Genomic DNA, 25,926 nt, shown 5'->3' on the forward strand with positions numbered 1-25,926 from the left:
GAAACAGTAAATCAAGACTCTTAGGCTGTGCTCCAGAACGCGGAGGGTAACGCTCATTAAAGGAAAGGGAGGGGAGACGCGCTCAGACCGCTGCTGCCCGCCTCGTTTACTCGCTCCAGAAACGAGGAGATCCGAGAGGAGAGGAGAGGAGAGGAGGGGAGACGGCACTGTGGCAGGGGGAAATCAAGTGTACAAAGCTGCGAAATTCGTACCCCCCGATTTGGGGTGTAGACGGAGTAACACGAGCGCGTTCCCCTTCCTTCCTCTCCCGTCCCCTTCCTCTGTGCGACAGGCTTCTCGAGCAAAGCCTAAGGCTCCTGTCAGATCATAACGGGTCGACTCCTGTCAGATTTATTGAACTTGTAACGGGATTCCTAAGCCTAAGCCTAAGGCTCCTGTCAGATTCCTCTGTACGGAATCTAGATATTTCTTGAAGAGGGTCAAATTTATTGAACTTGTAACGGGTCGACTCCTGTCAGATCATAACGGGTCGTCTCCGCTTGGTGATGGTGCCTCCGTTGACAGTCCATCTCCATCCACGCCAAGCTCGGCTCCAAATCCGCCTCCATCTCTGGTACTCTTCCTTCTCTTTCCCTCTCAGTTCTTTACGTTAATTTCTTCTTCCTTTTGATTTTCAAGAATTACTCATCTGACTGGGATCAGATTCAAAGTGGGAGTTCAGATTGATGCACCAGCGAGGGATGGAGAGGCTATTGCTGCTCTCGTCGACTTCATCAGCTCTGTCAGTAGATCTTTTCTTTGTTTGCCAGAACCAATTAGTTGTTTGCCTTTCTTTCTACCTTGTCTTGTACCTACCAGCTGGTAACATTGCTTTATTTTAAGCCTCAATTAGCTTTCATCTCTGATAAAACACGAAATAATAAGTAAAGAAAGATCCAAACTTTGATGCATTAGTCAAGACTAAACTAGCTCAAGCGGTTTACAAAATTGCTGGTATACAAGGAAATTAATTCGGATTACTGTGAATTACTGTGAATGATCAGGGTCTCTCCATATAATTATCTGTCATTTAGAAAAGCAAGCTTGATTTACTTGACCATGCAAAATTTTCTTAATACAAGGGGTTGTATAGTAATTCAAACGCAAAACTCAAGTTATGAATTTGAAATGAGGTGCGAATAATTTTGTATTTAGAAGCACTTCCAAGTAAAATCATTATAATAGATTTAATCAGACTGAACTCTTGTGAAATATTTGTTTTTCTCCATATGATTTTTATTAAGATTTCAAAACAAATGCAAGGATTTTGACTTCCATTGGTGCATCATTTTGCAATTCACTGAATATTGTCCCAATTAAGCCCCAGTTGCCCTAATCAATTGAGAATAAAATTTAATACAGAATTCATACACAGGAATTTGGTGTGAACAAAAGGCAGGTATCAATCGGTTCTGGCTCCAAGTTGAGGGAGAGTTGTATTGGTGCAAGAGATGACACTTCGAACAGTTTTTGATGCATTAAATAAAGCATGCAGTTGTACATGATGTATTGCGATTCTGTAATCGCTACATAGCCGCATACTACTGATTTACCTGTGTCGTGTTATATTTTCAAATAACACCCAGTTGTGTTGTGATCGTCCCTGAATATAAATCCTTAAACACACAATACAGGTTCTCAAATTTTTTGTTTTTCTTTCGACTATTTAATATTACAAGTTTTCAATTTTAATTATAATTCAAATCCTCATGAAATTCTCCATGAATCGCTAACAATAACACATTAACATTTTAAGCCCATAAACATTTTAATTCCCCCCTTTCGGGAGTTTACTAATTTTATTATTACATAAATACCAAGCATAATGCTCTACTATAAGACACGAGGCAACTCGTCTTTATGAGCTCAAATAAAGAACATCCCTTGCTTGATGTTATCTTTTAATGCCGGTAATTGCTTGATTGTAGAAGAAGAAGCCTCATCACGACTGCCCACAGAAGAACCAGCCACAAAAGACACTGAATCTAACTCTCCATAGTCCAGGTATAACTGTGCACGGAATGCAAACTGATGCGCATAGTATGCAGGAGGAACTGCAAAAATACAAGATTGAGAGAGCAAAATAAAATTAATAATTAATTATATGTCCTACAAATATCTTATTGACCTAGCTAGCTAGAACTTCCTTAATTTACTGTTTTAGGACATCTGAATCATAGCATAGGTTGGTTATATTTCTTGCCTATTTATGGGTGTAATTAATAGACTAATAGTACTATTTATTGTAGGTTATACACATATATATATATATATATATATATTCCTTCGGAGGGTTGTATAAAAGCATTTTCAAACTTACCAATAGATACAGAGCGGGTGCATCTTGCATAACTGCAAATCAAAGAGTAAATAGTTAAAAATTATAAAAAGGAAATTATTTTATAGTTGATGGAATTATCATTAATTGTTACCATGAACAATAGATATTGATAGCTAAATTTCATTGGTTGCTTGGTTGGGGTAAATGCTTAATACAAATTTAAAATCTCACCAAGGGCAAAAGGTTTGAGTTAGTGAGCTTAAAAAATTGTGAAAAAAAAAATTCTAAATGATTGTAACAAGAAAATAATATATTAGGGAATTACGTGTAGCACATATTGTAGGTTAGAGTCTGAAGTTCATCGGCACTAAACTTATTATCGTCCCACAGGACATGATAGTGTGTGGGTCGGCTAGTTCCCTGAAAATTACCATTTTGCAACAGAAAGTTATAACTATAGCAATCCAATACAGAATCACCTAAAAACCAACAAAGTAAAGTAAAAGTCATACCTTAATACCAGCATGGCTGCATAAGTAGAAATCAAACTCTATAGGATGACAAATTTCGGTGTCAACAACAGTCCCTGCACAACAAATCACAATAAATTAAGAAACTAATTGCAAACCAAAGAGTGCATTTAATAATTTTCTGGCACTTCGTCTTCGTCTTTACCAGGTAGAACATTCCCGCTCCCATCCGTATTTCTGTGATCTATAGGGAAGAGCCGGGTGTGGTGCCTCTTCTGTACCACTATGAATGTTATAGCTGGCTTATAATTTTCATTCAGCTGCTTACAAGCCTTTATTAAAAAGAAAAGAAAAGAGATGTGTTATAGTATGAACTAAATTGGATTAATTTAAAAAAAAAATAATATTTTTCTTTTTATGTTTATAAATATGAAAAGATTATCCTACATCTTTTATGGCGTTAATTTCGTAGTGCAGCACTTGTTCAAATTGACCTTCACCGACTCCATCCCTAGAGAGAGAGAGAGTTAGTCATATCATACTGCCATCAAACATTACAAACCAAAAAAAAGGAAACAATATAGTACCGGTAAAATATAATCTGCTGAGGCACCAAACCAGTTTTTCTTCTGAAAGAATTAAGATGTTCCCTGCAAATTTAATGAATCCCAAAGTAGTGAATCCCAGTAGAGCATAAGTAACTAAATTAGAAATAGTATAATACTGATGTACATACTTGACCATCTCGCCTAAACAGGATATAATCTCCTGACGATGGTTCTGTGCTTTAAAATTACCAGTATAAATAGCAATCTCTGGCCAATCTTGCGAAGCCACAACCTTCAAGTATGAATAAAAATAAAAAAGTTAACAATTTATTACCTTCAAAGAGAACATTGAATTGAACCAAAAAAAGAAGAAGAAAACTTACTGCGGCAATAGAAGGGCTAGTGTCGTCTCCAGGAGAGGGATGAGTCACATCAGCACCAAAAATAATTGTTGGCACCCGACTGACAACCGGGAGTTTCAGTGCAATAGCGTCTACCAACACAGTATTCCTTCCACCAACCTATGTTTTTTCACAATTCAATAGAAAATTATACTAATTTTAGCAATATATCATGTTCAGCGTTATTTTGAAAGAGCTCAGCCAATTAATTAAACTATGGCATAAAGAAAGAAATGTCATGCATGTCTCAAAATATTAGCAACACCCATAAAAGGATGTAATATCTCATTTAATCATTACAATAACATCAGAAAAAATCAAGTGTTCCTTTACATGTCTAAATTTTTTAAATTCTTTCTTTAGAAAAAATTAGTTACTCAAATCTTCTATTCAAAGAGATTGAAGGAATGGAAGGCAGTTGATTTAAGGGTGCACATATCATATTTCCTAAAAATTGAGGAAATAATCCATCATCTTCTTATTTTCTAGGATGTTCATGAAATTTTTACTCTAAAACATAATGATGAAGAAAAGATTATACTAAATAAAAAAAAAAACAAACCTTCGTATTGATCTTGAGAGCCAGATTAGCGAAACATGGGGACGTTGCTTTTGTCACAGTTTTTTTCAAACAACATTGCGTGACCAGACCAATATCTGTCTCACATATTCTCTTGAGATCACCTATGATTTTATTAAACCATAATTAAATTGAAAAAAAAATGGAAGTTGTTTCAATTTTGGGTCTCAATAGAACAGAAAAGGAAGAGAAAAGGGAGAAGGAAAGAAAATGCATTATAGAGGGAGGAGTGTGTGTGTGTGTGAGAGAGAGAGAGAGCATACTGTAGAGATTCCCATTTTTGTTAGGGAGAATGACAATGAGCAACTGAGGGAGCTTATCTTGATGAGAAAGGGCATCAACAGCCTCTTGGTAACGCCCTTTTAACACTTCCTCCAATCTATTTCCATGAGCCACTATAGGGGGCAAGATTGGGTCGCGAGCAAATTCCTGTTTTATAAAACCAAACAATTCTTCCAATCAAACGGAAACAAACTTCTGACTTACAAATGATAAAATGAAAAATATGTGCATGTACCATTCCAGAAGTACGGCACATGTCACCTAGTCTTTTGCAGAACCATCCGGCCTCCTTTGCACCAACTTGAGGTGAGAAAGAAATGCAGTACCATAAGTTTAATTTTGCTCCGTTTACAAATTTCTGCATCCATACCATTTAATTCAAATCCTTATTAGAGAAAGAGTTGAGGCGCAAGACCGAGGGAGAGAAAAGAATACCAAAACATATACCTTATTTCTCATGTTCCACGCACCAGATGTCGGCATGCACTCCTTTTCGGCACCATTGTACTTGAGCTGCATAATAAAAAACAAAAAAATTGAATGGTAATATTAGAAAAAGGAAAACAGATCTTAAAATGATAATTATTCTTTCTCTTTTTTTAATTTGTGAATTAAGAGTCTACCAGATCAATCAAATAAAAGGCTAGGAAATTTAATAAAATCAGGTGCTTAATTAGTTTAATTAAGATGAACATATGAAGGTATAGTAGATAATTTTTAATGAACATGTAAAATTAGAGTTACCCGAGGTGTAGGAAGAACACGAGCCTCAACATTGGTGGGTTCCTCACTGACTGTTAAACCAAAATCTATGGCATAAGTATCTTCATTGTATCCGTTCTCTCTCCTTGCCTGTGTATAAAAAAGAAATAGGAAAAATTATAATATGCAAATTGGCAAAAACTGTAGCTTTTTTCTGAGGTTAATTAAGATTAATACCTTAATAATTCTGCTTTGACGCTCGCCAGGATTTTGACAAGTGGCCTGGAGCATACCAGTCGTCTGGCCTTCATTCAACTTTTTCCTATACTTTTGTCCTCTAATGATCATGCACACCTACAATTTATTTTCACATATGTGAAGATAAACATTTGTATATAACAGATCTTAGAAAATAAAAAGATCTGAAAATTTCCAAAAGAAGCGCCAAGAATATATTTGTAAGAACAAAACCTCAAAATTTTCCAACAATCTGAATAATTCAACAAAAAGTTATCTTATAAAGTGACATTTTCTTAGTTTGTAATGCTGAGTAAATGCTTGTATATTACAATGCTTATATCTTTATTTACTAATTTGACAAACAATTAGGGCATGGTTTAATTAAGATATTCTCAAAGAATAAAACAGGAAAAAGGGAACCAAAGAGATTAAGATCTACTGATCTACATTTTTCATTAAGACATTACTAAAAATTTCTCATGTGAAAAGAAATGAGGATCTTATTTTAGATAAGTAGACATGAATAATATGGAAATTTGGTAACAACATGAGATTAATACCTAGCTTGTGCTCAAGCTATTTGAATGTACTTTTTGAATACAATAAGAACTTCACTAAATAGTAGATTGAGCACATACCTCCATGGGAAGATACGTCGTCCTTTTTGGGTTATTCCCGACATCCAAACATGGTATATTGAGGTGTTTGATATGAACACCATGACTTTCCCTGAAATAATCTACAACTTTCTTCTGGATGCCCTCCTCACCAAATGGGAATCTGAAAGAAGAAAACCAAATAGATCTTGATCTCTACTAGTAGCAAAATACATGATTAGAAGCCAATAGCAGCATGTAAAATTAAGAACAAGTTTGGTGCTTACGTTAAATCTCTAGTGGCTTGGGCGGTTAATCCGGAGATACAATACTTTCTTCGTATCTGGCCTTGATGAGTAACCTCAACTTTAACACCCTTCAAGTTTCTTTTAATCTGATATACAAATAAATAAAAATAAAATAAAAAACAGAGCAGCAAAATGTCATTAGTGAATTTTTTTAGTGTAACGCATCCTAGAAATTTAAAACTGAAATAAGGTAATTACCTTTGCTATGTCGGCAGTGGTCAATATGCTAGTTTGAAGGTCTTTTCCGATAAGATGTGACACAAATTGTGTTACTAATACAGGTTGAATAAAACTCGTCGCTGTAGTATCTGAGAAGTTCCATAATAAACTAATGTCAGCTAATTCATTTAAGTCAACGCCTTAAAAGAGCGACGATTATTAAAAACCCTGCAAAAATGGACTGGAACAAACAAGTAAAGCTAAAATTTTTGAATTGGGAATTGGCACAGATAGTTACTGAGGTTGAGAGAGAGGCCCATTTGAGTCGGACGTAGACTCTGGTGAATTCCTTGCCAGATATCTAATCCACCTTCCAGATTAAATCTCCCGAAATTGTCAGAGAAGAATGATCTCCCAATTTGCACAATTGCATTGCTGAATTAAACAAAAAATGTAAAATATTTAAACAGGGATTACTTCACTTGTGACTACGTAAAATATCAAAATAACTTATCCTGAAAAACAAGAACCGTCAATGTCCGACTCTGCAACACATGACATGCAACACTTAATCTTACACAAAAACCCTGTCTCTGCCACTATTATTATTCACATAAAGAAGAAAATTATGGACATCAATTATACCCTTTTTCAGTAATTAGGAAAGTGAAGGTCATATATGTCAATTTATTCAATTTTAAGAAGGATACGAGAATGCTGAGTAGTTCTCAAATTGCAAGGGCATGATATTATATATATTTCTACTACATATAGTTAAGTTTCTTGCCTGTTCAATAGGCACTCACGAAGCACAATTTCAAGAGCTTGAATTACATCCAGGGGAGCATTAGGCTGCAATCCTGCCAGAAACATCTCTAGATCTCTCATATTCAGGCAACTAACAAGAGATATCTCCACTTTAAAATCCCTCCCCTCTCTGTAGTACAGGATCAAAACAGATGCATATAATTTTAGTGCATAATTCATGTATAGATAATGTTCCCTAAACCCATTTTGACTTGTAATTTCACGAGAGCAATATATGGAGAGATTGTCAAGTCAATACAAATCAGGGGTTCAAGTTCAACTCTCTGTACTTAAAAATGATACAACAATTTGGTAAAAAGAATGAACAATGAAATGAACAGGCCCACAGTATAATTACTAAAGATACATATATTATTGAGTCCGGCTAGTATAACATTGATGTCATATGACACTAATTTCAAAATTAATTAAATAGGCTTCAAACAATTAATTCAAACCATTCAAACTAATTTGCTTTATGAGTGATGCGTTGACATGTAATTTTTTTATATTTTCAAGTTATTTTAGTATCAAATCAAGCATTACAAATGTTTAAAAATGAATGTATTAAAATTAACTTAAAAACTTACTCATTTGACCGCTTGACTTGATACTAAATAAATTCGAAAATTAATAAATTTGCATATAAACGCACAACTAATAAAGTAAATCGGTTTGAACGGTTTGGATTCACCATTTGAAGTCGATTTGATAGATTTTGGAGTTGGTGTTATATAGGCTTAAATGACACTGATTTTGCAGTTGGTATTATATTACCGGTGCCTGTTTTCATCAGGGAGAGTGACTGTAAAACTTTGAGACACAAAGGGGAGTGGAGCCGCAGTGAAGAGATTCGATCTGCCATCATACACCGGCCACCGTCCATTTAAGTGTGAGTGTCGGTACTTTCTCACTAGGGCTTGCATCACACTACGGTTACATGATGTCACAATAGGTGTTATTTTGACCTGATAAAATTAATTAAGATTTATCACCACAAAGAATATATTTTCATCAAAAAATTAAAACATTTCAATAACAAAAGGAACAATAATTTTTTTTTTTAAATTTTTTTTAAAACTAGCGTACATCATAGTGGTGCAATTGCAACTCCTTTTTAGTCAGTTGCACTAGAAAATGATTGACTCTGACGGGTGTCTTCTCTCCGCAGGTCCCCTTTCCCGGCTTGCGTGGGAACTTCAATGATGATGGTGTTCCCGGCTGTATTGCCAGCTCTGACATTTGTTCCTCCAGCCGATCTGCATCGGCAGGTTCCTGTACTACCCCACCACCAGTTGCTTCTGGAATGACTTGAGGTATTACTGCCGGTTGCCTTGGTTGATTCGCTTGGTGCAGATCAGGTACAGTGCAATAATACGGCCCGTGTGTTTGCTGCTGCTGTGCTGGAGCAGGATACTCTGCATGTGGGGCCTTTACTTTCTGAGGTGGAGCATACTCTTTCTGATGACTGGGTCCTCTTGGGGTAGGACCCATGTAATTGCCCGGTTGACCCCTTGGTTCCAAGTATTGTGGTCGTGAATTCGGGCCCGGGTATTGCCCCCTACCTCGACCTCTAGCCTCGGGGTGTTGGCGATGAGCTGGGTTCTCTGTATTGTCATATTGACTGCCACCATGGTGGGGACCACCACCACCACCACCACCACGGCCTCGGCCACCATGTCCACCTTGGTAACCACGGCCTTGTGCACCACGACCACTTTGATAACTCGACATGGCTGATCAAATATAAGAGAGAATTAACAATAAATTTATGCGAGATATATTAGATTTTCAATCAGTGGTGGTGTTTTGATCTTTTCAATTACGAGGTATATAGAGTGATAACAAACAGAAAAAGAAAATTACCATTTTTTTAAAAACAAAATCACTGTAAGATTTTAAGTTTTTGTATTATTATAGAATCTTGTCAAACAAAATTCATGTTTGAAACACAAATATATATGGAATTAAATATCTAGTCTTGGAAAATATAACATAGTATAACCAGATGATCTCTAATTGGAGAGAGATGGATCAATGAATTTGATATGAACCAATAATTTTCCTTAATAATTTCTTCTGATTTCCATTAAGTAGTGGATGTACAGTACTTGTGGTCTATTAATTATTTTGACAAACGAAGGCAGAAAATTAATTTGATATTTTTTCGAACTTTCTCCGTTGGGAATCAGAGTTCTTAATTAATTCCGGATTTGGTATTTTAGTTAAGAAAATAGCATCCATCTATCTCAGAATTTGTTGGTTGATTGAAATCAATAAATAGAAAGTAACATAATATATACCTTAATTGCAGCGAAATTAATTAAGTCTACTTTAATTAATTCTTCAAGCCCACCAACTCGATGTATTTCTGATGCTCTCACTACCATGTATTTATATTACTCCGCAAGTCGGTTAGGACTTTTCTAGACTATACTTTGTATACAATTAAATCTAAAGAGACTTGACTTGTGAATGTAAAAGACCATTAGAAAGGAGATTCCAACTGTACTATATATGTTCTGTTATAACCGCACTAAGTTAGAAGATTCTAGAGTTTCATAGTTGGGCCTAGCTCTTCCAAATTCTTATTGGGTTTTTTTCTTCAAAGTCGGTGCTGTAATATTTTATTTTGAGTAAAGATGTTGTTCTCCTTGAATCTGTTCTCTATCTGTCTCTCTAACAACATTCCCTTTTTGTTCCCTTACGTGATCAAAACCCATCTTTTTCAATCTTCTCTTAGAAAAAAAAAAAATTCAACATAACTCAAAACTCACCCTGTTCTTCTCCTCTACTGCTCGCCACCATCTACCCACGTCGACAGTTGTGATGGCGGTCAAGATCCGGTGAGGCGAGCGTGGTGCACCGTCGAGATCCGGCGAGGAGAGCGTGGTGCACCGTCGAGATCCGACGAGAAGAGCGTGGTGCACCGTCGAGATCCGACGAGAAGAGCATGGTGCACCGTCAAGATTCGGCGGGGAGAGCGTGGTGCACCATTGGAGGGGGTCCATGCTAGTCCAGCGAAAGTTGTCACAGTGCAACATATGAATACTTTATTAGTTAGATATGAATACTTCATTTGTTAGATATGCATACTTCATGTTAGATATGAATACTTCTTGGAAGAGGTGGGTGAGAGAGATGAATTTGACAATGAATTTTGAATTATATAAATTATTTCGAACATGTATGAATACTTCGTAATTGTCAGTATGAATACTTCTTGGAAGAGGTGGGGTGAGAGAAATGAATCTGACTTTTAATTTTGAATTGTATAAATTATTTCAAACATGTATGAATACTTCGTAATCGTCAATATGAATACTTCATTTGTTTAGATATGAATACTTCTTTATTTATATATGAATAATATATAGATTCGCTGTAGTGGTCCCCAATCTTGGCAAATGTCGCTTTCAGACGATTGCAGTCCCCAATCCAGGCTGTCACAAGACGTCAGCGGTCCTCCTGGTCGTTACTGGTCCCCTCCAGCTGTGTTTACATATAATGAATGATTTTGATAATAAGTATAAATAGTATAAATTTGTAGGTATGAATACTATACGTTTTGACTATTAATAAAATAACATTAATCTTGCTCTTTGGTGATAGTTAGCACGTTTTAACTATTTTTTTTGTCTTTTAGTGCGGAGGACAGATAGGGAACTGAATTAAGGGGATTGTTAGTCGATCCCTTTTATTTTAACATAAAATATGAATTCTGCATGCTTCTAATTAATTTTCTGGAGTCCAACGAACCGGACATACAGACAAAAAACTACACAGTAAACAGTTAGTTATAATCAGAAAGAATACTCCCAGGTTAGTGGTAAACCCAATAGCAATTATTACTATTTTATGCCCCGTTAATTGGTCCCCTAAAAATCCCTCTAATGCTAACAGTCAAAGTCATACAAAATTAACCAACGGTTAAAGCATGTAAAAATTAGAAACTGAGAATCATTTTTGTCATTTTCTCAAATGAAAATAAGATATTGATCCATACATAGTAGATAGTACCGGAGCTTCACTCATAACACTAATCTATTTATATTTAAGGAAAATATATTTTCAAAATCCCAAGGGAGTTCGTAGCAGCAAAAACCATCCCAAAGCTTCTTCTGATCATTTGAAAACCCGAATAAATATATGAACACAAATTTGAAAACCTAAATAAATTTGATAATTTATAATTTAAGTTGGATATTAATAAAAACTAGACGAAGGGCTCGCGTTGCTTCGGCAATTACTTTTTGAGGCTGAGAGAAAAATGTATAGTAAATGTATAAATACAACTTTTGTACAACGGAAATTAAGAAGTTAAGGATATAACGTAAATTGTATAGTATAGTTGTAATTGAATGCAAAAAGAGATTCTTCTAACTGTTTTATGCCAACAAAGAGGCCATCACCCAACCCAATCCATTTAACACATGATTTTAAAGATCTACTATGACAAAATCCAGCATCCAGAATAGGCTATATCATTTGCAGTCCAGCTTAATATTATTTCTGAAATAAACATAACCAAATTAAAACCAAAATTCACCGCAAAGCATCTCAACCAATAATAGTAGCCAATTGGATTCAGGCTCTGGTACATGTAGCCATGAAAGTACTCATTTGGCTTCACTCTATGAACAAACCTTTTTTGGAGCAATTACACCTGACCTGTCTTTTTCATTGAAGAGTTTATCTGCATAAGCAGATTATCAAGAAATTAGTTACAAAATTCTGAAATTTGCCATTGGCACCAATCATTAGGCCATTAGGTGGAACGTTTAAGCAAGTTGACTAATATTACCATTGTTCGTTTGGCAGCCAACTCTTTTATGTTGTTTGTTGTTTGCAGATCTCGACTATCATTATCAAATCAACATTATTTGCAAAGCTAAATTCAATATTTTTTCATATTAAGTTAACAACACTATTCATGACTAAGTTCATAGAACTAACACTCCAATTTATTTCAGTTTGATATGAGCTTAGTAGGAATATGAATAGAGATGATTTTTCAAAATTGCAAATGCTTAATGGATTGAACATTTCTCACATTAATAATCTAACAATTTGACATTATTTTTAGGTATCTCAGAATGGAGTTGCTGTTTGTTATAGAAGTTCATATAATATTGACAAATTTTAAGATGACATCTAAAATATAAAAAAAAATTGAAGTATGATATCCCATAAAAAAAAAGAACTTGAAAACAAAATAAACTCCCTCACCAGTAATAATTAGCTCATACCGTTTATTTTTTATCTTGTTTCAATTTCAGTATATGAAAGGAGATTAAATAAAACCAAGCTATTACCATGCTAGTATTTAACTTCGCAAAATCATTTTTGTAAATAATGCTATATGAACATTGACAGAAGGTGCTATGATATAGGAAATACCTAAGTAGTGAGAGCTTGTATAAAAATTACAATAAACTAATATAGTCTGAGTATTCAATCCTAGTTTGATTTCAAAATTAGAAGGTATTATAGATCATAATACATATAAAAAACCATAACATCTATACCTGAAAAAAGAGATCAGCCAAGCATTTGAGGAGATTTTCTTCTCCGTCACTGTGATTTTTGTTATTCGCATAGTAGTCCAATAGCTGCTTTCGAAAGTTTACACAAAGTAAAGGGCCTGAATCAAAATTATTTTTAACATTAAAGTCACTTGATTAGTCTCAATTAGCAAAGTTGTCCATATGATTTCGAGTTTTAGTGGTAATCTATTGATACCGGTCGACTTTGCCCCTCCTTGAAATTTTTTTGCCCCCTTTGGATGTTTGATTTGTAATTCGGGTTAAATTTAGTGTAAAATCAAAATAAATTTCTTGAATTATGATTGACAATTAGAATTATAAGTTAAAGGATAAGAAATTATAAGTCAGAGCATTGACAAATATAAGTCAAAACATTTTTTTTTTATCGAGTACCGAATTAGTTAATAGGTTTAAATCCGATAAGCTGTTTAAACTCAATTCGATATTTTTTTGCCCTCCCCCCTGATGAAAATCCTAGGTCCTTTAGTGCTTAATATAGCTTAATCCTCTCGAACAGATCTTCCTTAGCCAAGATTAACTTGACTCCTTAAGGTCTCCTTAGCAATTTTCTTAAGGCACATGTTTTCTCGCCTTAAGAAACAGACTCCTTGAGGCACTTTTTGAATACTTTTCGGACCTCTCTACCCTTGCTCCTTGAGGAGCAACTGAATATTAACAGTTTTGTTTCACTTTCTGGTGTTCAATAGTTGTACTCTCACCAGACTGATATGGTACCTAAAGAATGTTTTTCTTTTTTTTTTCTTTTTAAGAAATACAAAAGCATAAGGCACCTACAGTTGTAGAAAGAAAAAGCATACCAGTCTTGCAAAGAACAACACCTCCAAGAGAAATCCCAGCTTTTTTAAGGTTATTATTGAAGCCAGAGACAATGTATAGTGGATTGAAAGCCTTGAGCACAATGGAGTCGTGTTGGAGCAGGTAGGATCTGTCAATGATCCCAATAAAGTTGTACCAGACAAGTATAGCTGGTACAAATGTATATGCAAATTTGTCAGTACCAAATCTTTGTATCGAAAAGAAAACCATCAAAATTGTGGTCGATATCATTGCTATTTCATCTGATAAAAAACAAACTGGCAAACAATTTATTCTTGTAACATGATAGATTAGTTGAAATTTTAGTTCAAGTGCGTATCTTTTTTTGAAATACACAATTCATAACTATGGGAATGGAGATTAAGATAAACAAATACTTTTTTCTGAAAAAATGGATTTACACATACCTTCGCTTAGTCTAGCATCATTTTTCTTCCCACGATATATTGTTGATAGAACTGCATAATAACCAGGTAAAATGTTAAAACAAAGTTTTCTTTGCCAAATTGTTCATGAATGATACATTAATTAGATAAAGCCTTAATAATATTAATTGCAAACTTGCATAAAAAAAGGCCGTGGAGGCAATAAATATTTTTTCATTAAGATTAGTGTGCTTCTACCAAGGAAACCTTAGTAAATTGCGGTCAAAGTTGAATGTCCCACCCTCTCTTCTGTGCCAATCCAACATCACAAAAAAAAGAACCAGAACATGGAACTTGTCATAGAAATTTTAACCTGAGATGTAGAGGGTAAAAATTCCATTGCTTATAAGCATGCAAGTGCCAAGAAGGGCCAACTTTTGATCGGAGCTGACATTGAGCTTGGGACATTCAAAAGAGTACTATGGACTGGTGAGCTTGCCAAGCACTTCCAACACGGACCATAATAGACATGAAATCTGACTGTACCTTCATGCAATATAAAAAATGCCCTGGTATACTTTATCTGTATTTGAATTCAAGAATCTATATTAAATAAGAGGGTATCATCTTTGAGTTCAATTTACTGGTATAGCATGATAATTACACCATGGGTCCTTTGAGTCTTAATCAGCTGGATGACCTTAAACCCCCTCTAAAAAACCACATCACTGAACTCAGATGCTGAGTATCCTAATGACTTCCGGTACCAATACTGGTGCCAACTATGACAGTAGATTGGACCCATCATGTTTTACCCTGCATGGAGGACAACGATATTCATCACTCGCATACATAAAGTATATTGAATATGTTTTATCTTTGTAACTCTCCATTGCTGAAGAAGTTTTTATCCTGAAACTAAACGTGTGAGCTGTATCAAACCCGAAATTTCATAAAAAAAATCAGATTATGCATACCTTATCTGAAAATTGAAAGCATGCGCTCCTTTACGACATTCACAGATTGATTTGTTCAGATTGAGATTCCATTTCCAATATTAACAATGTGTCTATTGTTTCTTCTATTAACATCATTTCCTTGAAGTGATCCTTTGTGTCCTGAAAGATAGTAGATAAAACAAAAAGTTCTTCAGATCGTGAGATGAGTAAGGCAACATGAAGCCTGATCAAAGGAGAACCATACCTAATATTGTGTTTCTCTTAGTTTTATCAAGACTGAAATCAAAGTTCTGGATAGATGTAAGTTCAACGGGGGCTTAATTGAGGATTTCCAATGATTAATTATCCCTTACAGAGGCTCGGTTGACAATTGAGGATTATTAGTTTTGTGTGGGGCTAATTTCGTATTTGCCAAAAATGAAGAAATTAGAACCAGAAAGTATTATATAGGTACTGATTATTTGATCATGCACCCACGTACATATTATAGCATGTTTAAACATATGCATTTGTAGAATGAAAATTTGTTCAGTCAAGACAACGCCTGCAAACAATCAACTTACCCTATTCAAATCACAACAGGACATGCTTCCTTACTCTTATTTTGAAAGTTAACAGATAAAAAAAATTGGTAGAAAAATTAATCAATAGAAAGAGAAATCTGCTGCATGCGCTGGGAGACTAAGAGAGAAAGCAAGAACAACACAGTGAACGATCCAAATCGCACAAAAACTCAGTCTGCGGGCGAAAAGACTCAACCTTAGCGCAGAAAAGAAGAGGGAAAGTAGAAGGAAGAAGCTAACCTCTGGAGACGCAGAAAGGACAGCTTCACCGCAAGTCGTCTCATCTGAGCAGTCGGCTGGAAGAGAAAAGGGAGCAAAATCGTGAGCAGTCTCCTGAAATTGAAGGGGATGCGGTCCGAAGACGAAAGAAGGTTCGAGAGAGGAGAGGTTGAAGGAGAGGCATGGCGTACTGCTTAAAAGAAAAGACGCAGGAGAGAGAAATGGAGCGAAGAGGAAAGAATAACGGAGAAGTTTTGAGAGTAATCTAAGAAGATGTCACTGATAGATAGATTGGAGCTGACAGTGGGACTCCGCTGTAAGTCAATTAAGAAGGGAGAAGAAACGAACAGAGAAAATTCTTGCGTGAACTTTCCAGAACCAAACGGAGGATAAAATAAAATTGGACCTGACAGTGGGACCCAGCTTTAAGTCTCACTATTGATTAGCACTGTAGTTTTCACTGTGGATGAATAGTACCCATCTATCCAAAATTAATACATAAGAAAGATGTCCAATACTAACTATTATGTTGAAGCCCATTAATTAACTGAAATAACACAACTTAAAAACTAAGAAAATATCATAGAAGCCCACACCAGACAAACACACAAAGCCCAAATCCCTTTGCTTCTTCTGAATTCCAATTACCTAGGTAACTCAAATTTTGACTTTGGATTCGGCCCGTCAGATCTGCTTTCTCACGAATATTGAAGAATATCCGTCCATTACATCAGAGTCGGTTGGTCCAAATTATGATCGGACGGTCCAAATAGAAAATCAAAATTTGAGTTACCTGAGAGTTTCCGGACTCGCTCGCGTCTTCTCCAAACGACTTGTTATTCTCCAGACGCGAGCACATGGAGTGAAGATTTTAACAGATGAGTTTTGACTTCATGCAGCGCTCTTTTGATTCTATAGTCAGTGCTCTGCATGAAGCTAAAACTGCTCGGTTAAAATCTTTACCCAGCACATAGCAACACCAGGGGTAAGGATCTTAACAGAACAGTTTTGACTTAATGCAGCGTACGGACTGAGCTTCAACAAAATTCAAAAGAGTTACTGCGCTTCATGAAGTGAAAACATCTCTGTTAAGATCCTTACCTCCAACACAAGCCTGCTCTGGTCTCCGTCCAAACCTAATTAATCAAGCAAGTAGTGTTAACAAGTACTGCTAACTGCTCCTCTCTCTCCTCTCCCGCGTTGGAAATTCCAGCGCTGGAGCAGATCTACATAGCGATGGTTCCGCCGATTGATACAGCGACCGGAGTGACGCTGGCTAGTTTCACGGCGGCAGATCGCCACGTGCTAAACGCCGTACAGACGGGTGCTGCTGCGCTGTCCTTCGGCGGCTCGGCGTTTATTGTGCTGTGCTATATCCTCTTCAAGGAGCTTCATAAATTCTCTTTCAAGCTCGTTTTCTTCCTTGCTCTCTCTGTAATTTCCCCTTTCTCTCTTTCCATTGCTCCCTCCCAGTCAGATCTCATTCATACTTTTTTTTTTTTTCTAATTTAAATCAATTGTTTGAATCAATGCAGGATATGCTTTGCAGCTTCTTTAGTATAGTAGGGTAAGCTTGCTTCTTTACTCTATTTGATTGATGCATGCATGCACTTATTATTTGGGAATTAATTAATTTCATTGCTGAATTTAATTTTAGGGATCCCTCGAATGAGTTTTTCTGTCATGCGCACGACTACAGTGCACAATTCTTCTGTGTGGCGTCTTTCTTATGGACAACTACGATTGCTTTCACTTTACATCGAACTGTTGTAAAGCACAAGACTGATGTCGAAGAATTTGGATCCATGTTCCACTTGTATGTCTGGGGTACGACTATCATCTTTTTTTCTTCTTCAGATTGAGAGTGAGGTTAGTGAGAATAGCGTACTAACCCAAAATTTGGAATAGCCGCTAACCCAACAAAATTTTGTTGGGTTAGTGGAATAGCACACTAACGCGAGCTAACCCAGGTATTGAGAATAGTTACTTTTTCACCTAAACGTGGAATAGTTGCTAACCCAACTAACCCTGCTATTTCTTGGCACCCAAACGCACCCTTAATATGTATTGTATTGATGTAATACTGGCAGCATCGGTACACAAATGTACGATACTTGTATTGATTGGTACACCAACACTGTAAATTTTATACTAGTATAGTTTGCTACACAGGTTTCTAATTTCTTTTTTTTTTTCAGGGACATCACTAGCTATGTCCATACTGCGAACAATAGGAAGCGACTATGGTAAGCCAGGTATCGGCTGTTGGATTCAACCAGCTAGCACCGGCAAGGCATGCTTCTCCCCCTTTATATTTGAACTACTTGATATTGTGTAACAATAACCAATTGATGGTGTAGAGTAGTTTCTCATACTAGTAATCTATTATGTTTAATTCGTGATTAGTGCTAGTTTTAATTGTGCCATTGAATAAATAGCTTGTCTTGATGCAGTTGTTTGTTGGAATTTTCTTGTCCAAATAAAATGGGTTAATTCTGTCAAGAGCATAATATAATTTCTCTTAAAACCCAAATTTAACAAACTCCAAACAAATAAATGCTGCTTTTTTTATGCTGAGGTGTAATGTTTTTCCTCCCCTTAATTTGTAGGTAGCCCATCTAATAACATTTTATGGTCCACTATGGAGTGCGATTCTCTACAATGGCTTTACTTATTACCAAGTAATCCGTATGCTAAACAATGCAACTCGGGTAAATTTGCTTTGCTACTAATTTTACCGATCATACGTCTCTGGAAGGGACATTTATATGAATCCTTATATGCTAAACAAACTTTGCAGATGGCTGTGGTGATGGGCGATCGATCAAACCAATCTGACGTGCGAGCTGACAGGAAGGTCTAATTCTTATATATAGGTTTCTTAATTCATTCTTTCATGATCCAAACAGAAACCCGGATTTTCAACTGCTATTGAAATTTAATTTTGAAACTTAATAACAAAGTTAATTTTGGTTTTCCAGGCTCTTAATCGGTGGGGCTACTACCCTCTGATTCTAATTGGATCGTGGGCCTTTGCTACAATCAATCGACTTTACGATTTTATTTATCCAGGACAAAAGATCCTTTGGCTTTCATTCCTTGATGTTGGCTTTGCTGGACTCATGGTTATTTTTACCTCTATTTTCTTGGTTTATTTTAATTTGCTTGTCAAGTTTAACTTTGGATTTGGCACATATTTGAATATCCCAAACAAATTCCATAACTACTGCAGTATTATTTAATCATGTTGGCACCTATATTTACCAATTTGCATTTCTGCTCAGGGTTTATTTAATTCAATTGCTTATGGCCTCAACTCTTCAGTACGCAGAGCTATTGCTGAAAGGATTGAACTGTAAGTTAGCAAACATAAAAAAAATATAAAAGAAAGGTTATTTTTTCATCCTGTTCCGGATTTGTTTTTAACTCAAGTTTCTAAATGTATATTGCGTCACATTTTGGTAGGTGGATACCTGAGAGGGTGAGAAGGGTGTTCCCGATTTTCTCTAGACATAGAGACACACAGCCCGAAAATGAACTTGTTTCTCTCATTGTCGAAGGCCAGAAATAGATTTCTCTATCGATGCACTTGACACAGCATTATTTCATTTTTAAGAGTATGTTGATAAACTCGAAGAACAGCATAGCATATTTGCGGACGACTGGAGTATTTTAAACTGACAAATACTGACCCATAGTTTTGACAAATCGACCAGAGTGTAATTTTGTAATGAGTTTTTTTTTTCTTTCTTTGTTCTTTTTGTAGGGTTTGATTTGAATTACATTCTTTTGTTGATATTAATTTTGTGATTGCTAGTGTAAAGTAAATAGAGGATTTTATCTATTGACTTGAGCATTTAGAGTAATTTTTTTTTTGGGTTGGTGATGATGACAATTTCCATGTTGAACTAACAAAATGGGTGTGCTATTTTACATTTCAAAACAAAGAAGTTTGACAATTTGAATTTGATTTTCTTTTATTCATAAATTCTGAATTCTAAATTGACTTGTAAGATTTGGTGAATGATGATGACACATAAGGACAATACTGAGTTGATTTAATAATCTAAATTGATTTTTACAAATTTCAAAAGTAAGCCGTTGATCTTGTACGTTCAACGTCACAAAATGAAGAATTCAACATAAAAAAATGAACGGTTGCAATTTGTTTTTAAATTTTAAAAATTAAAATTAGGTATGCAACAAAACTGTTGTCACGATGTGAAGCGAAAAAAAGAATAGTACTTGGAAGTAGATATTTGTTTTTCTCAATTTTATTATATTTTTGAATAATTATTGTTACACTAGAAAGGAATATACTTTGAAAACGAGAATTTTGTAATCAATAGATTAAAAAATAGATTAGTAGCGTGCGCAGTGCGATAAAATTACACTGTCACTGACAATCAAATGGTGGGTCGATATTTTCTAGGTCGGACTCACTGTTGCCAAAAATAAATGCATGAAATCCAAAAAAGAATGATTAAAGTCTTGATCTTAACTAACTAGTTGGCACGAATCAATGCGCTTTATTAGAATCAACATGGATCAATCATCGATGTATCCTATGTTAGATTTAGTCAGTACTAGATCCGTAGATGAGAATTGAATTTGGTCTGTCTTCAAAACAGAAAAAAAAAAAAAAGGAATTGAATTGAATTGAATTGAATTGAATTAAATTTGGTGAGCGCAGCCGCAAAGGAAGAACCGAACGGGTAGGTAGGTGCAATTCGGTTTCCCTAAAGTAACTCAAATTTTGATTTTGGATCTAAACCGTTCATTCCACCTCAGACCATCCGCCGAATTCTTATCGAACGGTCTAGATCTACATTCAAAATTTGGATTACTTGAGGAGATCCGGAGCCGGGTAGGTGGCTCTTGCTTTTGTCGGGTGCCACACCGTAATAAACACCCAAATCCATTCTTACCCACCCTTCTCTTCTTCTCAGTTCCTCTTTGTTCGTGTTGTATTCCAATCATTTTCATTTTCATAAATTAATTTCAATTTTATAATAATATAAAATAAATAAAGTAAGTAGAGTGGAACCAGCAACCAACCAGCTACCACCCACACCCACACTCGCAAAGTCGCAATTCAATTCATCTCATCTCATATAAGCAGCGGCAGAGCTTCACCTTCCCTCCCAAATTCCCAATCAATCCAGAGAGAAAAAATGGCCAGGAAGAAGATCAGAGAGTACGATTCCAAGAGGTTGCTCAAGGAGCATCTCAAACGCCTCGCTAACATCGACCTTCAATTCCTCTCCGCTCAGGTCTACTTTCTACTTTTCTCTTCTCATCTCAATCACAATCACAATTCAGATTTCATTTCTGCTTGCCATCCCGGATTCAGATTTTCTAGACCATCAACTTTCTCAAATACTATTTTTTACTGCTATCAGATTTGTATAATGATCAACATGCAAATCTGAATTTCTCATTTATCATTTTACTTATCAGTGTTTAAAACTTAGAAAATTAAATCAAATGATTGCTTTTGGACAGATCACAGAATCCACGGACTTCACAGAATTGGTGAACCAGGAACCATGGTTGTCCTCAATGAAGCTTGTGGTGAAACCAGACATGCTTTTTGGAAAGAGAGGCAAGAGCGGCCTAGTTGCTCTCAACTTGGATTTTGCTCAGGTCGTTGAGTTTGTCAAGAAGCGCCTTGGTGTCGAGGTAATCTAATTTGCCTTTTCTCTTTTCATTTTCATTTTCATTTTCATGGATGAATGCATGCTAAGCCTTGCATGGCCTTTGCAGGTGGAGATGGGAGGGTGCAAGGCGCCCATAACAACGTTCATAGTGGAGCCTTTCATGCCGCACGACCAGGAATACTACCTGAACATTGTGTCAGAGAGGTTGGGGTGCAGCATCAGCTTCTCTGAGTGCGGTGGCATGGAGATAGAGGAGAATTGGGACAAGGTCAAGACCATCTTCCTCCCCTCTGACAAGCCCCTTTCCCTTGACACCTGTGCCCCCCTCATTGCCACTCTCCCCCTCGAGGTTTTTTTTTATAAATTTTTTACCTTCTTCAAAATTGCTTCACTTCATATAATTATAATATATATAACTTGCTTTGTTGTCATGCTTGGCTCTAGGTTCGTGCCAAAATTGGCAACTTCATCGAGGGCGCCTTCTCAGTTTTCCAAGGTCTGATGCTTATCTTCTTATATCCATTTACATCAATCTTGTGCTTACATATCTACTGATGATGTGTCAAAAGAACCATATACTTATTTATTATGTGGCAAGGTGCTTATTTTTCTTTTTTTCTTTAAAAAAAAAAAAAAATAGATTTGGACTTCTCTTTCATTGAGATGAATCCGTTCACCCTGGTAAATGGGGAACCCTACCCACTTGATATGAGGGGAGAATTGGATGACACTGCTGCTTTCAAGAACTTCAAAAAGTATGTATACATATTACTTGTTTTCATTGTCTTGACAAGTAACAAGATATAGCCTTATCAAGAAGTTTTTTAGTTGAGACCTGACCAGGTGGCTGCATACTAAATGCTACCAATTCTTCAAAATTGAAGTTGGACCCCTAATTGCCCCTGATTAAGCACACAACTGAGTCCTGAGCCTCAATTGTATTGTCCCTATTAGTGTTTTTTTTTTCCTTCCTGTGCATTCACTGGTCACAAAATTGGGGCTAACAATTGAGTTGTACTTGCAAAAAATAAGGGTTAATTGAGATTAATTCGGGTTTAGTTTGAGATTACTGACAAAGTGGTGGTACGACTACCACAGGTGCGAGTACTGTTACATAATTTGATGGTCAAGATAGCCATGCACTATCTGTAGTTATAGTCTTCTGTTACTAGAAACTAGTAGTATTCTTACAACTTTGTGTATATCATGTGTAGGTGGGGAGACATAGAGTTCCCTCTCCCTTTTGGTAGAGTGCTGAACCCTGCAGAAAGTTACATCAATGGATTGGATGAGAAGGTACCTAACTATGCTTTTTAATAAATGAAAATACAATCACTTAATTTTTGATCTGCAGCGTTTTACCATAATTATTGAATCCTTTTGCTTTTCTTTGTTTAGACTAGTGCATCCTTGAAGTTCACAGTTTTGAACCCAAAAGGCCGCATTTGGACCATGGTTGCTGGTGGCGGTGCCAGTGTCATCTATGCTGATACAGTAAGACATGAAAACCTAGTCTCTTTTCTGCTATTTTTACCACCTTGGCTGTTTTGGTTCTTTACGTGTAACCCGCTGTTTTGGTTCTTTACGTGTAACCCTTAGATGCGGAGTGCATTAACTAAATGAAATAAGATATTTTCACTCAATAAATGTTTTAGAAAAGCAATTGGGGTTATTGTGGTTTTACCTGGCACAGGACTTGTTGTGTGTTGGGCATGTCCTCTGGGATTATTAAAATGTACAAACTTATCAAGTATGAGTGATCTTATGTATAGTTATTGAACACATTTCAGGTAGGAGATTTGGGGTATGCATCAGAGCTTGGCAACTATGCTGAATACAGTGGAGCCCCTAATGAGGAAGAGGTTTTGCAGTATGCCAGAGTTGTTCTTGATGTAAGGTTCTTTCAGTGCTAAAATGAGATTATTCTAGAAACTTATACTCAAATTCAATGAGGAATCTCTTATATATTTGTTGCGTAGTTTTGACCTTGTGCTGTAAGAGACTATACTGTCGCCTGCTATTGCTGTTGGGATTTTGACTGATATCTCCTTTCAAAATACAATGTCAAACTTTTAGATGCTATCCAGAATTGTTATTATTGGTTGATACTATTTATTTCTTATGATTTTGTAGTGTGCTACTGCTGAGCCTGATGGCAGGAAGAGAGCACTACTAATTGGAGGTGGCATTGCTAATTTCACTGATGTAGCAGCGACCTTCAATGGCATCATTCGTGCCTTGAGAGAGAAGGTATGGTTTTGCTTTAAGTCATTTTAATTTGTGTAGGGACCAATACTCCCTGTTTCTGAAAAGAAAACAACTTTGTTGTTGTATGGGTAATAAGCTCTTTTTGTTCACGCCATCTATTTGTTTTGTATTTTTTTTGTTGCACCGAAGGAATCAAAGCTGAAAGCTGCAAGGATGCATTTATATGTGAGAAGAGGGGGTCCCAACTATCAAACTGGCCTTGCCAAGATGCGTACACTTGGTGCTGAATTAGGTGTTCCAATTGAGGTATTTGCTGTTTCTCTATATAATAAATATGTAAACTTTAAACAAACAATTTTATCAAGTTTTTGTTATTTTAAACAATCTGTAAATGTGACGAATTAATTCCAGATATTACATGTTGCTCTAGTCTCTAGGGTTTATGGTTAATTGTATATTATTGAATTGATTATGAATTGTAGGTGTATGGACCAGAGGCTACCATGACTGGAATATGCAAACGAGCTATTGACTGTATCATGGCCTCTGCTTGAATTTCTTTTGTTCTACTCAAGCCTCTACTTAAATAAGTTACCTTTTTTTTTTTTCTTCTTCTTTTGTTGAGTGGGGTGATCAAAATAAAAATATGTTTGTCCTTATTGATCATAAGCAGATACCAGTATCTGTTGTTAATTTTTTTACTTGGTGGAATAGAATATATATGTTTTTGTCCTTAATGATATGCTTGAGAAGTAACGATTATAGGACTGACATGAATCTTACAATCCATTCCTCCTTTTTCCTCATTGCAATGTTACAGTAATTTAGCCTTCATGCCTCCCAAGTAATTCTTGTTACAGAAATAGAAAGGAAGCTATCAGCACAATCCAACAATTCAAGCTGACAACCAGTTCTATTTATATTTGTTATTTAGTAGAAGCTGGATCCATGTTGTGCAATGTTTATGTTTTGAGGAAAAAAAGTTTATTTTTATTTTGGCAACTAAATGGTGACAATCGGATGTTCCACGATGTCAAATTCGCTATGGTTGGCAGTTTTTATTGGCAACTAAATGGTGATCTTTTTTTTTTTTAATGAGTAAAGAAAAAAACATGTCAATTTTTCGTTTCTTAGTTTGCTGGTCCAATAAAACAATGGTCATACTAGAAATAAGAGGTTAAATAAATAAAAAGGAATAAAAAAATAATATTAAGTTTTAGTGAGGATATTAAATATTTTGGTATTTTCATGAAAAAATTAGCTATTTTATAAGTTTACATGGACACACTAGAAATTCTCGCTATAATTAAATAGAAAAAATATATTTAAAGTTGTTAAAAATAAGAAACTTACTAGAAATAATGTGCTAGTAATCTTTAAATTTAATTTCAGAATTATTCGGAGATTATACCTTTTTAAGACTTAATTCTCTTCATTTAGCTTCTTTTGCTGCTTAATCTTATCGAACACCAATTCTTTAGCACAGATTAAGATCATCTTCTTTAGTCTCAGTCTCCTTTTATCCAGATCTTAATCTTCTATTCGGGTCTTAAGACACATCTCCCATTTTCTTTAGCTTTAGTTTTTACCTACAAATTAAGATAACCGAATATCGATTCTTCACTTTTAATTACTTTTCAATCTGAATAAAAATCGGCCCAATCCCGTCTCTAGAATTGAAATCACATAAAGTAACTAATATTCTGAGTTTCTAGATCCGTACTGGATTATCCCTATAGGTGTTACATTTTTTATTCATAACCTTATAATTCTCTATAATTTCTATCTTATCAAAAAGACCCTATAGTTCTATAAAATGCATAAAAATACATAAATCTCAACACTCTCCCTCAAGATGGGTAAAAGATATTCATCAAGCCCATCTTGTCACAAAACCTAACTAGATCCATTGAGCTAAGTCCTTTGGTGAGGCAGTCAGCTACTTGATCTCCAGTAGCTACATGACTCAGCTCCAATAGCCCACTTTCTAGCTTTTCCTTTATGAAGAACCTATCGATCTCCACATGCTTGGTTCTGTTATGCTGTACAAGATTGTTGGCAATGCTAATCGCTGACTTGCTATCGCACCACAACTTTATTTTAGCTCCGTGATTCACCTTGAGCTATTCCAATAACATCTTCAGCTATAACATCTCAGCAACTCCTAATGTCATAGCCCTGTACTCAGCTTTTGC

At 35.7% G+C, this 25,926-nt stretch overlaps 5 protein-coding genes and 1 long non-coding RNA gene across 9 annotated transcripts; 3 read left to right on the forward strand and 3 right to left on the reverse strand.

Moving 5' to 3' along the window:
- The first annotated feature begins 332 nt into the window (after nucleotides 1-332).
- On the forward strand, nucleotides 333-2,057 carry LOC144563654 (uncharacterized). Its single transcript, XR_013514385.1, has 4 exons — nucleotides 333-574; nucleotides 664-742; nucleotides 1,376-1,634; nucleotides 1,929-2,057. It is a non-coding gene; the product is annotated as an uncharacterized LOC144563654 (long non-coding RNA).
- LOC144563606 (protein argonaute 1B-like) lies at nucleotides 1,644-7,024 on the reverse strand. The gene is made up of 19 exons (XM_078313091.1): nucleotides 6,866-7,024; nucleotides 6,607-6,716; nucleotides 6,388-6,494; nucleotides 6,143-6,284; nucleotides 5,502-5,618; nucleotides 5,307-5,414; nucleotides 5,010-5,075; nucleotides 4,798-4,920; nucleotides 4,544-4,709; nucleotides 4,263-4,384; nucleotides 3,683-3,820; nucleotides 3,488-3,591; nucleotides 3,339-3,401; nucleotides 3,199-3,262; nucleotides 2,957-3,083; nucleotides 2,794-2,867; nucleotides 2,607-2,701; nucleotides 2,321-2,352; nucleotides 1,644-2,054 (listed from the first exon to the last, which is right to left on the reverse strand). The coding sequence occupies exons 1-19, from the start codon at nucleotides 6,885-6,887 to the stop codon at nucleotides 1,867-1,869; spliced, it is 1,968 nt and encodes a 655-aa protein (XP_078169217.1). The 5' UTR covers nucleotides 6,888-7,024; the 3' UTR covers nucleotides 1,644-1,866.
- A 317-nt stretch (nucleotides 7,025-7,341) lies between these two features.
- Nucleotides 7,342-9,748, reverse strand: LOC144574810 (protein argonaute 1A-like). Its single transcript, XM_078324918.1, has 4 exons — nucleotides 9,678-9,748; nucleotides 8,464-9,110; nucleotides 8,152-8,342; nucleotides 7,342-7,504 (listed from the first exon to the last, which is right to left on the reverse strand). The coding sequence occupies exons 2-4, from the start codon at nucleotides 9,106-9,108 to the stop codon at nucleotides 7,342-7,344; spliced, it is 999 nt and encodes a 332-aa protein (XP_078181044.1). The 5' UTR covers nucleotides 9,109-9,110; nucleotides 9,678-9,748.
- A 1,895-nt stretch (nucleotides 9,749-11,643) lies between these two features.
- On the reverse strand, nucleotides 11,644-16,132 carry LOC144545748 (potassium transporter 5-like). Of its 4 annotated transcripts, none has more exons than XM_078294393.1 (9): nucleotides 15,885-16,132; nucleotides 15,100-15,240; nucleotides 14,787-14,938; nucleotides 14,496-14,705; nucleotides 14,165-14,215; nucleotides 13,739-13,906; nucleotides 12,903-13,018; nucleotides 12,179-12,233; nucleotides 11,644-12,070 (listed from the first exon to the last, which is right to left on the reverse strand). In XM_078294393.1, the coding sequence occupies exons 4-9, from the start codon at nucleotides 14,533-14,535 to the stop codon at nucleotides 12,009-12,011; spliced, it is 492 nt and encodes a 163-aa protein (XP_078150519.1). In that variant the 5' UTR covers nucleotides 14,536-14,705; nucleotides 14,787-14,938; nucleotides 15,100-15,240; nucleotides 15,885-16,132; the 3' UTR covers nucleotides 11,644-12,008. The 4 variants fall into 4 exon arrangements, with proteins under 4 accessions (XP_078150519.1, XP_078150460.1, XP_078150588.1 ...); XM_078294334.1 differs by having other exon boundaries at nucleotides 14,496-14,668; nucleotides 14,767-14,938; XM_078294462.1 differs by lacking the exon at nucleotides 14,787-14,938 and having other exon boundaries at nucleotides 14,496-14,668.
- A 786-nt stretch (nucleotides 16,133-16,918) lies between these two features.
- Nucleotides 16,919-19,711, forward strand: GCR1 (G-protein-coupled receptor 1). The gene is made up of 9 exons (XM_078312931.1): nucleotides 16,919-17,297; nucleotides 17,399-17,430; nucleotides 17,521-17,690; nucleotides 18,062-18,156; nucleotides 18,473-18,574; nucleotides 18,664-18,720; nucleotides 18,845-18,988; nucleotides 19,148-19,218; nucleotides 19,329-19,711. Exons 1-9 carry the CDS (start codon nucleotides 17,100-17,102, stop codon nucleotides 19,432-19,434), a joined length of 975 nt encoding a protein of 324 aa, XP_078169057.1. The 5' UTR covers nucleotides 16,919-17,099; the 3' UTR covers nucleotides 19,435-19,711.
- Nucleotides 19,712-20,762: 1,051 nt separating this feature from the next.
- On the forward strand, nucleotides 20,763-24,468 carry LOC144563631 (ATP-citrate synthase alpha chain protein 3). Its single transcript, XM_078313116.1, has 11 exons — nucleotides 20,763-21,136; nucleotides 21,369-21,545; nucleotides 21,630-21,872; nucleotides 21,968-22,019; nucleotides 22,164-22,278; nucleotides 22,738-22,819; nucleotides 22,922-23,017; nucleotides 23,314-23,415; nucleotides 23,657-23,773; nucleotides 23,921-24,037; nucleotides 24,214-24,468. The coding sequence occupies exons 1-11, from the start codon at nucleotides 21,038-21,040 to the stop codon at nucleotides 24,283-24,285; spliced, it is 1,272 nt and encodes a 423-aa protein (XP_078169242.1). The 5' UTR covers nucleotides 20,763-21,037; the 3' UTR covers nucleotides 24,286-24,468.
- Nucleotides 24,469-25,926: the final 1,458 nt, after the last annotated feature.

Source organism: Carex rostrata, chromosome 1 (genome assembly GCF_964058835.1).
Source record: "Carex rostrata chromosome 1, lpCarRost1.2, whole genome shotgun sequence".
NCBI classification, from domain to species: domain Eukaryota; kingdom Viridiplantae; phylum Streptophyta; class Magnoliopsida; order Poales; family Cyperaceae; genus Carex; species Carex rostrata.